At 43.3% G+C, this 15,800-nt stretch overlaps 2 protein-coding genes across 2 annotated transcripts in view; one reads left to right on the plus strand and one right to left on the minus strand.

The window, feature by feature from the left end:
• Runx1t1 (runt-related transcription factor 1; translocated to, 1 (cyclin D-related)) overlaps positions 1-8,591 on the minus strand; it is a 133,913-nt gene extending 125,322 nt beyond the window's left edge. Inside the window, 2 exon segments of the mRNA XM_005381778.2 lie at positions 8,402-8,426; positions 8,428-8,591. Of these exon segments, the coding sequence (XP_005381835.1) occupies positions 8,402-8,426; positions 8,428-8,523 (121 nt within the window). The 5' untranslated portion in view covers positions 8,524-8,591.
• A 1,551-nt stretch (positions 8,592-10,142) lies between these two features.
• LOC106148182 (translation initiation factor IF-2-like) overlaps positions 10,143-15,800 on the plus strand; it is a 24,546-nt gene continuing 18,888 nt past the window's right edge. Inside the window, exons 1-2 of the mRNA XM_013512699.1 lie at positions 10,143-10,167; positions 14,763-15,311. Of these exons, the coding sequence (XP_013368153.1) occupies positions 10,143-10,167; positions 14,763-15,311 (574 nt within the window). The remainder of the gene's footprint in view (positions 10,168-14,762; positions 15,312-15,800) is intronic.

Here is a 15,800-nt window from a genome sequence, read left to right on the forward strand (position 1 = left end):
CCCCATCCCTACATTATTACTGTAATCCCTTTATAATAGCTTTCTCTTCATCAGTCTAGTCTCAAGACAAGCTCAAGTTCTAACTCATTCCCACCTCTAAGACTGTCACTTGCCATACCATTTAACTGGTACACAATCAAGGCACCAAGGGGCTGGGGATTTAGGTCAGTGGCACAGCGCCTGCCTGGCAAGCACAAGGTCATGAGTTCGACTTCCGGTACTGGAAAAAAAAACAAACAAAAAAAACAATCAAGGCACCATCTTTGCAGCTATTTCCTCCCAATGGGCTTATCACTCCATGGGAATTAAGCTGCCACCTGCCCTGTTACTATACCTAGCAATCTGCTTTATACACAGTGGGTATATATTTATTAATCAGTTTATCTCAGATTCCCTTACAGGAATAAACATTTTACTTTTCTTTTAAACATTCTAAAAGATGTCTCGGCAGGCGTGGTGGCACACGCCTATAAACCCAGAACTCAGGAGGCTGAGGCAGGAGGATCGTTGTGCGTTTGAAACCAGCCTGGCCTACAAAGTGAGCTCAAGGCGAGCCTGAAGTGCATATCAAGACCTTATCTCAAAAAGCCAAAAAAAAAAAGAGAGAGAGAGAAAAGTCTCTACTCTGGCTAAAAATGCAGCATGTGACTTTGTCTAGAAGAAGTCAAATTAGGTTTAGCGGGTTGCTCATTTTTATTGCTCTTCATGTCTCCTTCCCTCTGATATTTTCGCCTACTCCTTCTCATCAGCTCAAAGCTTAGCTTGGACCCGAGAATGGAAACTGATCACATTTCCTTCCCCTGCAGACCTGTACTGACCTGCCCACCCTCATCTGAACAAAAGGATGAGAAGTCATTGTCCACCTTTGTTTCCCGTTCGAGGTCACTTTTAGAATCTATTTCCAAACAAATCTAGCCAGAGGTGAGAATGAAAATGTGTGACATGTAGGCAAAAGGGCTGGGCAGGAAAGGATGCTACTTGCCTGACACACAATAAAAGTTGTAAAATTCTAACCATCACTTAAAAGAACACTTTCGCAGGACAGAAGGATGGCGATGTCAGTCTGATAAACACCAGGCTCCAGCCCTAGGATCATCTGCCTTTCTTTCCAGCTGTGTTTGCTCATCGCCGTGTACATAACATACGCATAGACTCCGAAAATAAACCAGCAGTCTCCCATGACCTGTGCTCCAGCTCTCACCTTCCTCTATCTTGAGATTAGGGGAAGGAGGGTGGTACTTCCAGACTGAACCAGGGCTAACCAACTTCTTAAGATTTTGTATTTAAACCACAATGCATTCCAAGAGGCTTACAAGGGGGGGGGGGTGTAATTTTCCTATTTCTGATACCTCCCATGCCAAATCAAAAGGAAATGCATTGGAAATGTTTTCTAAAAAGCTGTTGTGCTATGTCTCTGGCATCACTATCTGTGCAGACCCTTTTAGGTATTATTAACATTTTTCCTTTTTTTTTTTTTTGACACAGGGTTTCACTGTGTAATGAGTTCAGGTTGGCCTTGAACTTATAGCAATCCTCCTGCCTCAGCCTCCCAAGCACTGAGATTATAGGAATGCTCCACCACTCTGTCCCCATTACTTATTTTCCTAACACCACTAGGCTCTCATCTTCTACTGAGTGTTACTAGTTGAATTACTTAAAAAGCCTAGAAGAGTTCTCTCAAATACTTTTTATAATAAAATCTCACAGCTAGTTCTACCTCCTGGTGCTCCAATTATCTTGTCACCTGGCCACATCATTGCTTAGGCACTGTTTTCCCTGATAACAGTGGCTATCTATCTCTTTGAATTTTCTTTCTTCTCTTCTTTTTCTTCCTTTCAGATCTGGGGATGGAGCCCAGAGCCTCATATATGCCAGGTAAATGCTCTACCCCTTGCTACACCTCCAACGCTCTCAAGCTTCTTCAGGCATACTTCCATTCCAAAATATCTGCAGTAATATTTTCTCTAGTATTTCTCCGATTTAAGTCTGATCAGTGGAGTCAGGTGCCAACTAAGAACTGCCTGCACATATACTTTCAAGACATTCTTCTTTATGAATTTTAATCGGGCTTCCCACTGAGCTTCTTTTTTTTTTTTTTTTTTTTTTTTTTTTTTTTTTTTTTTTTTGTCTTTTTGAGACAGAGTCTTGCTATGCAGTTCAGGCCGGCCTTGACCTCACTTTGTAGCCCAGGTTGGTCTCAGACTCTGCAAGGATCCTCCTGCGTCAGCCTCCCAGAGTGCTGGGGTTACAGGCATGTGCCACCACACCCAGTTTCCCACTGAACTTTGAATACCAATGCCTAAAAATGTCTACAACCTAGGAAGCAGCAGTGATTCCTCACATTACTTCCACGTCCTGCCAACAAAGGTGTTCAGAGTTAAGAGTAGTGTCCTGAATGATGACAAATGGCTCACCTTGATCAAACCAGACCCACATAGTAACTCTTAAGTCCCAACGAAACCCAGCCTGGGTTCTTTAGAATGATTCTATAAATTAGCATCAAACTTCTAATACTGTCTACATATTATTCCCTTATTGAAATTTTACAAACTAAAGAAAATACAAAGTCAAAGTACTATTGTCAGTAATTAAACTTTTAAATATTTTCGGAAGCAACAGCAGACTGTTTCTCTAGACAAAGGAAAAGGACAATAGTACAGGGTCCCTTAAGACCTGAGTCCAAGCCACATGACCACATAACCTCATTCACTTAATAAGCCGCTTACCAGGTTCTTTCCAAAAATGGTTTCACAAGGTCATTTTCTAAATTTCCCAAGTAACTGAGGTCCAAATTCTGAGACTGCTAACAGGGAAGGTCTGGTAATCACAATCAACCTCACCCACTTCCGCCTCCCTCCTACTGCCAGGCGCCCATCCCATCGTGTGTGAGGGGAAAAGATAAGGACTACTTTCCTTGAACAAAATCTAAACTGTTTAGTTCCTCCTTGCCGCATACACAGATGCATTTCTCCATCATTCACTCTGAACAAGGTATAGCAGCAACTAAAATTTCAGACGATCTTCTCAGGTCTGGATAGCTAGGGAAGTCTGGCTCCCTCTTCTTCCCATACAGAAGACTGGGAACCCAGCTGCATGACTAGAGACGGAGCCCCTACAACCCTCATCAAAAAAAAATGTAACGCATTTTCACTCTCTTAACCCTGAGAAATGCCCCAAAGCCTATTCCCGGTATTATATGTAGACTCTTCTATATGACAGCCTCTTCATCTACTCCTGACGAATTTGTCTGAGAGCTGGATGTACCTCAAGCCACCCAGGAAGTCAGTGACTGAACTGAAGGAGGAACACTCCTTTGCCTACCAACGGACTTCACACCCACATGAGGTCCTTACTTCATCATACAGAGAGGACCTCACATCACATGCCCCCCCATGCAAATCCTTTCTTTGTAGAGTAAATGATGGTCTGACTGAATCCCTCTCCTCTTAAGAGGCTTCCAGGCAGTTGGGTCTGGCAAACTGAGAGATCTGAGATCAAGATACACAGTAAACAGCTGAGGGGGGACAAGCATAGAGACACTGGATCTAACGCTGCTCCCAAGTGCTGGGTGGGTTCAACACAGGGAAGAGGTGGATCCTCATGCACTCAGCGTAGTAGGATGGAGGGTTTCTGACAAGGAAAAGAGACACCGGGGTTAGGAGACACCAAGGAATACAGACTGACTCATACTTGGGAGCGTCCAAGAATATATCAGCTAAATCTTCAACTCTGATTCCTCAGTGGGTGGAAAAGAGGGGCTAAGCAACAGAAAACAGTGGACACATAGCTCATGGATGCCAAAGAAACTATCACGCCAGAAGATGAGAGAATAAGGTCCTAACTCTTAGAACTCAGGCACAAAGTAGGCCATACTGAGGATACAAATCTCAATGTTCTACATTGCTTGAGCCAGAAAAGCAACAATGCCAGTCTTAGAGCTATACACTATAGTTCTCTTACTTAAAATCTGTGATAAAAATGTATGGTTAAGCCAAAAGTCAGACTCATAATAGGTCTCTACTATTTCTCAAGTCCTCTCCTGTTCCCAAGACCAAACAGCTACGGCAGCTCAGGAAAGCCACAACACACTTAGACGTGCTCTGTGCCCCAGGTGTTAAAAAGATTAAGGGAGCCAGTCAGTCACATTCCCCAAGGCACTTAGAGGTGCTTACACTGTTGGAGACCCAATGAAAAAAAGAAAGCTTTACGTTTGTGCCTGTTGCATTCCTCTTCCACAAGCTCTATATTCTAAAGGCTGTATTTACTCAAATACTGACTTGTCTTAGAGACCTTGATCAATACAAAAACCTACAAACACAAATAACAGCTTCATGCCCTCAGAAGTTCCACTCTGTAACAAATCACAATGGGAATTACCAACGCTAGGCATTTCACATGCTCGCCTCTCCTGGTCTCCAAAAATGCTGTGGCTATAAGTAGCACGAATGGTGTTCAACTTTTTCAAACAAGAGGGTCCCATGTGTCAAACACCAACCATGCATGCTCCACTACTTTATCAGAGGTTCTCATGTTAAGAACCCAGACGTCACCTCGTAAAGTACAAGCATTTTGAAAAGTCTCAGGAGGCCCTCCTTTATTGGAGCCATGTAAGGTACTGTGGCTTCAGAACAAAACATCCCAAGCAATGGGATGATGTCTGTGCATAAACTTTCTAACAGTGATATGTGATTCAGCCTCCTTTCCTGGGAGTGGCAGAGTACATGGTCCTCTACCAAGGAATACACCTGCGTAACACCCATCTGTCTTTAGGCTACGCCAGCACTTGTCACATCCGAATGCTGTTTGGCTTCAAACTGGAAATTTCATTCCTTAAGAGCATTATTCTTTTGCTGGCTACATATAAGAAGTACATTTAATACCATTCTTTAAGCTCCCTCTTATTTCTGAGTCAGTGTTTCAGAAGAAATGTTGCATTTGTTAATATCAAATGTTAATGTGTCACTATGTCTGTCTTCCCCTTTCCCCATTCCTGGAATATTCTAGGTTTATCTGTGAAGAGTGTGTCTAGCAATTCAAGTGTGAAGCCACAAGATACATAGCTAATTGATCCTAAGCAGTGATCAGGTCTCACCCTGGACAAATTACTTTAGCCACAAGTCAACCCAAGTGCAATCAAGGATTGAATCAATATTGAACATTACCCAGATTTCATCAGTCTCCCTTCTACTTAATTCCCTACGCCCATGCTTCATGTGGATAGCATTGCTAGTCTCTTTATTAGAGGGACAGAGTATTATTTTATGATTATTTAAGACATGTTAGCGTTTTCTTTTCAACACAAGGTGATTTTAAAGAACATGTCTTTCCTAGAAATGTCACTGGAAAAATGCATCCAATTTTTCTCTAATGTGGTGCTTTCCCTGTCCATAAAACTTATTTGATTAGCAGTACTATAGAAGCTAAAGCTTTTGTATGCAGGCACTCAGGCATAATTTAATCATTTTATTTAAGCATGAAAAAAATTATTCTGAAAGCCCTGTTAGGTAAAATATCCCTGATTAGTTTAAACTTACATTTACAGGTATATTAAAGGTGAAATAAATCAAAGAATGCTCAGTATGCAATGGAATAGTGTTAACTTTGTTACAATAGTCCGCAGTATGTTAAAAACTGTAGTATTAGAGAATGTAAGGAATAACTATCTCATTTTAAATAAATGTATTTTAAAAGGTTATTTTAAAATAAATTTTGTTTTGTGCAAACCCTTTTTATATTACCAGGATTTTCACCTATGGAAACCTCTTTTATAGTGAAACAAGATGAGGTCCTAATTGCATAATACCATTTATCTGCCGAGGATAAAAGTGCCAACAAATGAAAATGCACATTAGGCAAGAGATTGTCAGAATAGAAAACTGGTTTTTTTTATATATTTTTTGTTGTTTTTTTTTTTGTTTTTAAATAACCCACTCACATTAACAAAAGACTGCAGTAGCTTCCAAATTATAGGTTGTTATTTTTAGTGGAAGTAGTTCAATATTCATATTGGAGCAGATGTAGCAGTTTAACAAAACAGCCCTTCAAATCCTGCACAAATTGAAAACAGGAAAACTGATTGCATTTTCTCTTATCACTTTCCTTTTCTGAATTGACACTTTTGGCCTTCTGAAAATTTACACATGGCTTTCATCTCAACAGCACCTGCTGATCAAATAGAAACCTAACATTTTCATGAAAATGGTATAAAGGGCTAGTTTTGTTTTAAACACTGTAAAGGGCATCAGTTGCCTGCTTGATGGCAACAAAGTGTGTACAAGTCATATCCATAATAATTCTGTATTTTCACTAAACTTTAAAAATATATGTTCGGTCCTTTCTGGTATTTTTCCATATTTACTATTATATGGTTCATATCTGATTCCATATCTGCCTAATCCTTAATTTTATTATGTAAAGACTATGCAAAATGTGTAAGACATAGAGTGCAATTAGAAGATAATGAATACTTAGTCTTTTTCCCTATTTCTGTTTGCAAAACACATATTATTTATATGTATCACTGTCTATGCTTGCACATGAGTATAAAATATACACATCCTATCCATTGTGGAGTCCACCTACCAAAGAAAACTGGAAACAAGAAATCAGACTTGGGTCCTATTTTTTAAGAGACCCTATATATTCCTCTAGCAGATGTAGATTTAACAGGTGCTTATCTTTTTGAATATCCCAAACCGGGAAAGAATGATTATCACCCAAGCACCAGTTGGTCAACTAAATGAAGTGATCCATGACGATGATGACTCACTGTCATACCTCCAGGGAAGAGTAAATCTTGAAAATGGGTATTCTCTTACAGAAAACAAGACTGCCAAACCTGTTCGCTAGGTCACTTCTCAGATTTTTAAATAAAAGTAGTGCAAAGCATGCTTCATATTTCTATGTAACATCCAATTCTGGGTAAAATTAATGATACTCTTAAGATATGCTGTTTGTCAGATTCTTACCCAGGAAATTGCTACCCCCCCCCTTCTAAAGGCTTCCAGGCTGTCCTTACCCATTCTGCCTGGGTGATAAGGTAACCTGAAGGCAGAGATGACATACAGTAATATATGTGCCACTCTGACCAGTTGGGCTGTGAATTTCAATGTTTCATCATGCTCACCGAGGCAAAGGCAAACGTGAAATGTCAATATGCTCAGTCAATGGGAGTAAAATAATGGGACTCTATTGTCTTATCCAATCGATCTGCTGCTGTCAACAAGGAAACATGCCGCTCTGGCTTTGAGCAAATTTTAATTAGGCTTTTAGTTACTGGATCGTCTCTGTCCACCTATGAGAACACCTTTCTTGACAATGTGTAGGAAGCAAAACTGATCATCCTGCTTTTATTCATTTTAAGAACATTCTAAAGTTGATATTAGAATTTTTTTGAAATACACTCACGAGTCAAGAACACGGCTTTATTTTCCCCTTAAACTGACTCCAAGGCAAAAACAAAACAAACAAAATAATGGTGCAAATCCTAAATACAAACCTGCCTAAGAGAGTTTGAGTGTTTCTTTCTCTCTCTCTCTCTCTGAAGCTGAACCACACTATATATCAGCTAATTCCATACTAAAAGTAGGTTTCATTTCCTTATCTCCTTCAAGGACTGCCAACAGCATCACGACATCAGCCCCAAAACAAGTCCACAAAACCAAACGTTAATGACCAGTCCCCCGTGCCTCTACCCTCTACCCTCAGTTTGACAATCCTGAACAGGGAGAGTCAAGGAAACTCCTTTAAAATAACACAGGTGCCTGGCTCCCAGGAAGACATGGGTGGGAATGAAGCCCAAATAAGCCCCTTTAAGTCATTCAGATTGCCTACCTTCCTTCCTCCATCTGGAGGGACACTCGCCTTAAAATAATTAAAAAAAAAAAAAAAAAAAAAAGAACTAATCAAGTTGTTAAGCAGCTCTTTCTCTCTTCTTCATCTAAAGGCGTCTGCGTCCAGTCAATAAATAATCTATTGTTCCCCCTTTATCGAGACTCTTTAAACCTATTCAGACTGGCAAAACTAAACCCAATTAAAGATAAGGCCCTCGGGTAATCTCACCTCGGTGAGTCCTGTCTGGATAGCAGAGGTGATGGGAGATAGCGTCAAGGCCAGGGCTGATGCCTCCTCCTCACCCCCGCACAACAAAGGCAGATTTCTCTTTCTCCCTCCGCTAATCTTTAAATGTAAATTCTCTCCGCCAGCTAAGAGGAGCGACAGATAACATGTTACATCTTCACTTCTCCGGGTCTTATCGACTTCTGAATCGCTGGGAGAGGGAGCGCGGGAGCGCGCGGAGCCGCCCCCCACCCCGCGCCCCCTCCCCTCCGCTCCCTTCCCCTCCCCTCCCCCTCCCTTCCTTCTCCCCTCCCCCGCGCCCTCCCCCGCGAGCGGAGATTACCTTCTGGCAAAGGAGCGCAGCGCAGGCGGCCGCGGCCGAGGCGGCACCCAGACCGCGGCTTTGTATTCATTAAACACACATCGGAGCTTATCAGAAGTAAAAGGCTTGTCAGGATGGCACATTGTGTGTGAGTGAGTGTGTGAGCGCAGGAGGGAGAGGAGGGAAGCCAACGTGCACCAGGGTGATTACAATATCAGCAGGGCGCAGATGGAGGCAGGAAAATAAACAGAGGGTGCGTGTGAGACGGAGCGGGAGAGGGAGGAAGAGTGGGAGAGGGGGAGCGGGACGAGATGCAGGCGGGAGGGAAGGAAGCAAAAGCGATGGCGGGGTGGGGGCGCAGGCCCCGCGACCGGGCACCCTAAGGCTGGCTGGGGGCGCCTGCGGGCCCTAACCTGTCCCTCCTGCAGGCCCAGGAGGGCCACCGCGCCAGCACACTGCAGCTCCCCGCTCCAGGGCCAGACTGCGGGATCATTTTAGAGGTTCTGTCAAGGTCAGCGAGAGACAGAGAGCTGTCTGCGGGCGGAAGGTGACCAGGAGACCTTTACCGTCTCACCTCCACCCGGAGAGCCACAATTTGCAAAACAAACCTAGTGGGCGCACACAGCTCCCTGCAGCCTTCTAGACCAAGCTGCAGTGGGAGTCCCTGCCCTTATCTCTGCCCACCGGAGAATCCAGCCCTCCCACACACACGACCCACACGTATGGACACGGGCAGAGGCGCATCTGAGATTCGCACCTCTCCGTGGGCTTTGATGTGTCCCAGCTGAAGACTCGGGAAACCCGCATCAGTGAGATAAGGAGGACCACTTGTGATTGGTAGCTACAGGTGACTCTGAGACACCTGCTCCACCTCCAGAAATTGTGATGGGGGAGGGGGCTCCTTGTGTGCACGTCTGAGAGTCTATTTTGAAGGTGGGAATCTGAAATTGAGGCAATCAATCTCGGCTGGGGCTGCCTCCCAGCTCTTCACCCACCCAGAGCCCGGGAATCAATCAGAGAACAAGCAGGGTAATGCTCCACCGTCAGACCAGAGTTCAGCCTCCTCCCCGTCGGGTCAGAAGGGAGATACACCTGAGTAGTCCCACGGGAGCCCCTTTTCACTTTTAAATGCACCCATCAGACAATCTGAACATCTGATCAGATCCTTAATGGAGTGCAGATAATGCAGCAAAGAAGGTTTTTTTTAATGGGGGAGGGGCAGTATCTGCGCGTGCTGTGTTTCAAGGCGCTGCAGCTTGGTTAAGGAGCCCTGAGTGCAGGAGGAGAAAGTGAGTTCAGAGTGCAGGAGCCAATAAACGACCTAATTTTTCATGGCGCACACTGGCGCCCCGGCTACTGTGAAACTTGGGGTCATAAAATACGGGATCTCAGTAGAAAGGGAAAAAATAGGGGGAGAGGGGAATAGGGCTAATGAGTCCATAGCCGTGCAAGGGAACCAGCAGCGCCTTTTAAGGGAGACACGTTTAAGAGGCCCTTTAGAAAATAAGGAGGGGCATTGTTTAATCAAACATTCCTCCTCCATCACTTCGCCAAAAATCAGCTTTCTGTGCAGTGCAGCCCCCTGCCCCATCCCTCAGGCTTCCACCCTAAGAAAAGAAGGGAAATTTGATAGGTTACACGAAGTGCAGAAAGCTGGGCACGGTGGGGGAAGGGCACGTGTGAAAATCTTGTCATGCAATGAATGTCAGATAAAAAGGGGTCTGCTACAATCCTCCAGTAATCCAATAATGTGGAAAACCTCATGGTATCACTGAGTCGAGAACAAGGTAATATTTCTCCATAAATCTTCAAGAAGGGACCAGGTTCAATGGTTAGAGAAGGGTGCAAGTGTAGGAAGCAAACCACTTGACACGCTGCATTACCAAATCAAGTGAGCTCTAAATGGATGAAAATCTGTCATTCCTACATGTTTTAAATTTAATAACAGATTTCTAGAGTATCATTTCAGCTCTTATAAAAGGTCCCCTTTCACCTTTTCTCTAGCTGTTACAGAAAGCTGCACTCAGTAACCAGAAGCGACCACGGCTACCACCCCTCCTTATTACACTGTAGTTAGATCAGTTTGGGCACAGACTACATAGGAACACCCAAAACTCCAATGAAACTGGAGGAGGAAAAACTGCAACTCACAAATGCCCACTGATTTTTCCATTACATGCTCTTTTAAGAAATTTTAAGTTAAAAAAAATCCACAGTTCTGTACTGCTTTCAAACCCAGAACAAGCATAAAGAAAAGAGCAACAGCTAATCTGCCAAGGTGCTTACTGTGTAGACGTATAGTATTTCTAATACCTTGTTTGTTCATTGACTTTTGGCTCACAGTTATAGAAAAGATCAACCAATTCTCAAATGGGACAAATCCATGACACCCTTCCAAAGCAAACACTCTGCTTCAAAGCTTTCAATTAAAAACAAAAAAAGCAAGACAATAATCAAGAAGTACAATCACAGAATAAGTGTATAATAGAAACTGGTGTCTATAATCACAGCTGTCTCAAAGTCCAGGCTAGAGACTAGAAATCTTAATTTGAACTATTTCTTTTCTTAATAATAGGTTACCTTCCTATGAAAGCAAGAAGTCCATCTGCCCTACACAGATAAGTTTCGAAGCATTAATTCAGATAAAAATCTAGCATTTTCTTTCTTTCTTTGAGTATGTGAATTCTAGTGTGCTATAATGTGAGAATTCCAACATATGACCATTATGGCATAATATCTCATTGCTCAGCTTGTCATTATTTCATTTGTAATTCTTATGTTAATTATGTTCATAATTACTATAAACAGATGTGGTAGACATTCATGTGACCTTTTATTGCAGAATGCATTCCTCACTCATTTTGCTTTAATTTCTCATGTATATGAAGCTTAAGTGTAAGAAAAAAGAAAAATGCTCTCTAATTTTCTGATGTTTTGTATGCACAAGTTAAAACAGAGCCTACCTTCTACTTCATCTGAATCTGAGAATATCAAAATAGTCTTACTGTTCAAGCTGCTCTTCTAAATTGCATACCGAACCTCACTGCTGCTCAATAAATTGTAGCTATGGATGCTAAACAAAGGCTAGCATCCATATCTAAGTTATTTTTTTTTAATATCAAAGGTTAATGCAGCAGAATTGTGCTCCCAAACCGAGAACCTAGCAGCTACATAGTGATTTATTCACTCATAACTCAACCATCGTCCTCTTTACATAAAACACATTTACAATAAAATCAGTATGGATTTCATTAGCTGCAAACCTCCTCGAGTTTCATTTCTTTGGCCCTAATCTATAATTAGTGTGGACAGACAGGTGCAAACCCTTCTCTTCTACAGATGGCTACTGGAAATGGTGCAAAGTAGCTCCTTCTGTTTAAACAACACGGAGATAACCTGCTCTGTCTTATCATTTACAATTACCTCCATTAAACTGAACTAATGTTTGCTTTAATAAAATGTTCACTGTTCTTTAAACATTATTTAGGAACTCTTATATTAATGGCTGTAAAAGAGTGAAGTTGGAAGGTGTCTTGTTAGATTATAAGAAGTAGCTGACTCTGGATAAATGTCCCCACTGACAGGTCACAAAGGTTTTTAGTTGATTTAACATTTGTTGGTTAGGTTGCATAAATAGGGTCAACTATAATTTTTCAAAGGGCATTCAGTGACAAACATAATTTAACGAGTAAAACCGGGGAAAACCTCCCATTTTCCTCAAGTTTATAAGTACGAGAGGTTTAAATTTTTTTCTTATACATTGACTTGTTATAGAAATATAGAAGTCTTAAAATCCCAGATTGTTTTCAAGGGATATTTGTCTTAAACTAACTTTATGTATTTAACTTCTGATTATTCTCAAAGTTCAATGAATTTATCCTTTCAGTCACATTTTCAAAATTAACTATGACTCTAAGTGCATTCTGCAAGCACATGGTTAAAAACAACTCCATTCCATCATAAATAACTTCTATAAAGCCAGAGGTCACTGCTCACTGCCTCTGCTATCAATAAAGTCTGTGCATCACTATATGATGAATAAGGTGACCATAAAATAAGGAATCTTTAAATGCCCAAACAGCAACAAATACATAGCCTTTCTCACTGAACTTACATAACTTACAGTAATAGACTCCAGCAAAATGCAACTGACTTGGGTTTTTTTCACATGCAAATCCTGCAGGTGCCAATTCTTCAGACTGCTTTGCTATGAAGGGCTATGTTGCCCGCATAAAACCTCAATGAAGCAGGCTTTGCATTCAGTGCCTGTCAGCTGATGTTCATATCAAAGAAGTGAGAAACAGGATTTGACAGTGAAGAATGTCCTAAACTGACAACCACTGGCCAGCACTCCTATTGGAAGCATTTCTTTCTGGTGATCCCTTTTCAATGTTTAAAAAATAGAGGGGAGAGAAGATTAGTTAAGCTTCAATTTTACAATAAAATAAATTACAATAGCACCTTATATTTGTGTATTTCTTTGCAATTGATGGAGTATTCTTTCATCTGAAAATACTTAGACTAACATTTCAGTGGGAGAGCTCATTATATCAAATACTAACACCAAGAGCAATATTTTATTTCTCTCAGAAAAGCAAAATTGTGAAAGTGTTAAAACAACAACAAAAAAACTGCAGCCCTGTAGCTAAAACAATTCTGTCCTGCTCTTTCCAGCAACTTGCAATAGTGCAGTTTGCATTGTTCTACAGGTATAGGACTTATTAAGAATGTCCTTTAAAAGATCATTTTAAAAGCAAATTATTAGCAGGTATCAGCGAGTCAAAGACACTTAGTCTACAAAGAAAAAATATCATTTCAAACACTTCTGGTCTGCTCTGAGTTGTCCAAGCATTGGAGAAAAAAACAGTTTTCTCTATTGCTTTTACTAGGTATGAACTGGATACTGGAGATGCTACATTCTGGGATTCTCCCACACAATATTTAGCTTTTCAAATAAAGTGACTGCAGCCTAAATGGTCTGTAATTAAATTATGAATGTTCAAACAAAGATATTTAATATAAAGTTATTCTCTCAGCATAATCTCAGTCCATTTGGTGTGCAAGCTTGATTCTGTGATCATTTTGTTGGAATTTTGTCTTTTGAAAAAAGTAAACTAAATGAATATCAAATGCTAAATCTAACACAAGAAAGGATAGATTTCAACTTCTTCAACATCCATCCTTGCTGGGAGAAAAAAAAAAAAAAAAAAAAGCCTGGCTCAAACTAAGGTTCCCTGACTAATATTGGGTGACAGGGTTAGACTGCTCTGCAGAATAATAAAAGGAAAATTAAATCTTACCACCTTATCTCTCTTATCTGACAGCCATCATAATGTTAAAACTAAACTATAAGCATAAACAAGGAGGAAATGCACAGAATATGAATGTGCTTCTGTTTGTACATATCACAGCTGACATAAACACCTAAATTGGGGCCATGCTGTTTTAAGAAACAATGGTATTTGTTGATCTTTTTCTAAGGCATCCTGTGGCAGAAACTGGACACAACAGAATACTCACATGGTGAAGGCAAACCGCTGCAATAAGCTCAAAGGAGGCCCCCAGCACTAACAAACCGTTTATCACCGAGAAGCTGGTCAATTTGTATTCTAGGGAGTGTGGACTCACTGGGCACAGACCCAGTTCCACTCCTGTTCTATGCAAACGAGGGGAATGATAATAAAAGCCACTGAGTGCACTTAAAAATGGTCCAGATGTTTAAAAGGAGACTAGCAGGGGGGGAAACCCTGTAAAACACATTTCAGTTCACACAGAAGGTAGAAAGAATGCTTTGGTCAGCAACCCGACCTTTATCAGGAGATAAATCAATTTGCAGCAGCTGTAGACAGCCATTTATATACAAGCCCTGGGCAGATTAATTAAGGGAAGCGAAGTTAAAAATTCAAGAGGGCTCAGAGTTACATTAAGCACATGAAGTTGGTCTAGAGTGGCCTCTCCAGCTCTGCTGGTCTTCACTCCCTGGGCCCTGGCCTCCCTGCGTGTGCTGCAGGGTCTCCTCCCAGAAAATACTAGCTACTCTTTAAAGCGACCTGCTGCAGATTTCCCCAGGAAACAGCACCAGGCTCGGACACGGTAGGATTTGTGGTGTTCAATCCTGAAGGAAAGCTAAACTCGAAAAAGATTTCTCCACTATGCTGTGCAAGGACTGAGAGAGACCCAGGCTGCAGGAGATTTCAGCCAAATCCTCCAAACTGAAAGGCCTTTGGAGGAAGAGGAGAGAAAACGACTATTTTTAGTAACGGTCCCGGTTCACATCCTACTTCCCGGAATCATAATACTCAAACTTTTCCAAGGGTGGACCGCTCTTAGCAAAAAAACAAAACAAAAAGTTTACAAAAAGAAAAAAAAAAAAAAAAAAAAGGATTGAAACGCCTTCTGTTGACACAACCGTACGGGCTTAACCTAACCGTTCGCCCCGGCCGGCGCACGCCCGCCCCGAGGGGGTCTGGATGCGCCGGGAACAGCGAGCGGCCGGGTGCGGGCCGGTCCCCACGATCCCTGGGGCTCCACCGGAGGGATTTCTCGAAAACGAAAGGAGTTCTCGGGCGCGGCTTCCGTCTGGGCTTCTGCTCTCCGCTCGGGAGAGACGGACACCCAAGGGGGCCAGGCGACGGAGCCCGGGCGCGCGGGGGTCGGGCGGAGGCGGCGCTGCCCGGTGCCCCGGAGCCAAGCCCGCGAGTTGTCCCAGCGGGGGCCGCCGGCCGGCGCTCTGAGAGCAGCTGGCCCCGTGCGCCCACAGGCTTCGCGCTCGAGCACCCCAAGTGCCCAGGAGTCATGAAAAAGTTCGCCGGCAGCTGGGTGCCGCCGAGGGGACTCCCACCCGAGTGGCCGCAGGCCCGTGGCCAAGTTCAGATGCCTCCTCTCCTCCTAGGGCTAAGTTTCCACCATCACAGCAGCCTTTCGCCTGCAGGTAAAAAGCACCACGGTGCGGGGCGAGGGCCACCTGCCAAACGCCCCGTGGGCACCCTGACCAGTTGTTCTGTCGGGGTGGGGGGCGACACACGTCTCTTCCTGCTCCCATGAGGCGATCATGGAGAGGAAAGAAAAAATATTTCAAAAGGCAATGCGGGGAGTGTGACAGTAGAAACTGCATCCGTGGGCGCCCCGCCAAGTTCAGGGTCGCCGCAGAACGGAGGCACCCGCGCTGCTCCTCTGCCCGGCGCGACGGCGGCTCTAGTCGGGCGACAAGCACAGCCCGGAGCCTCTCGGGCGAGGGATCCACGCGCAGACCGCGGTCGTCGGCACCGTGGTTAACAGCAGCGGCCCCGCCCGCCCCGCCGCCCGCCGGCCCGGCCCGTCCGCGGCACTTACACTGCACAGGGTCGGAGAGTCCCACCATCCGCCACGGGCTCCGGGCCGCAAGTAAAACTTCCCGCCGCCGGTGCCGGCCAGGGGGCGA

This window comes from Chinchilla lanigera, unplaced genomic scaffold, assembly GCF_000276665.1.
Source record: "Chinchilla lanigera isolate Chin_1 unplaced genomic scaffold, ChiLan1.0 scaffold00016, whole genome shotgun sequence".
Classification (NCBI taxonomy): domain Eukaryota; kingdom Metazoa; phylum Chordata; class Mammalia; order Rodentia; family Chinchillidae; genus Chinchilla; species Chinchilla lanigera.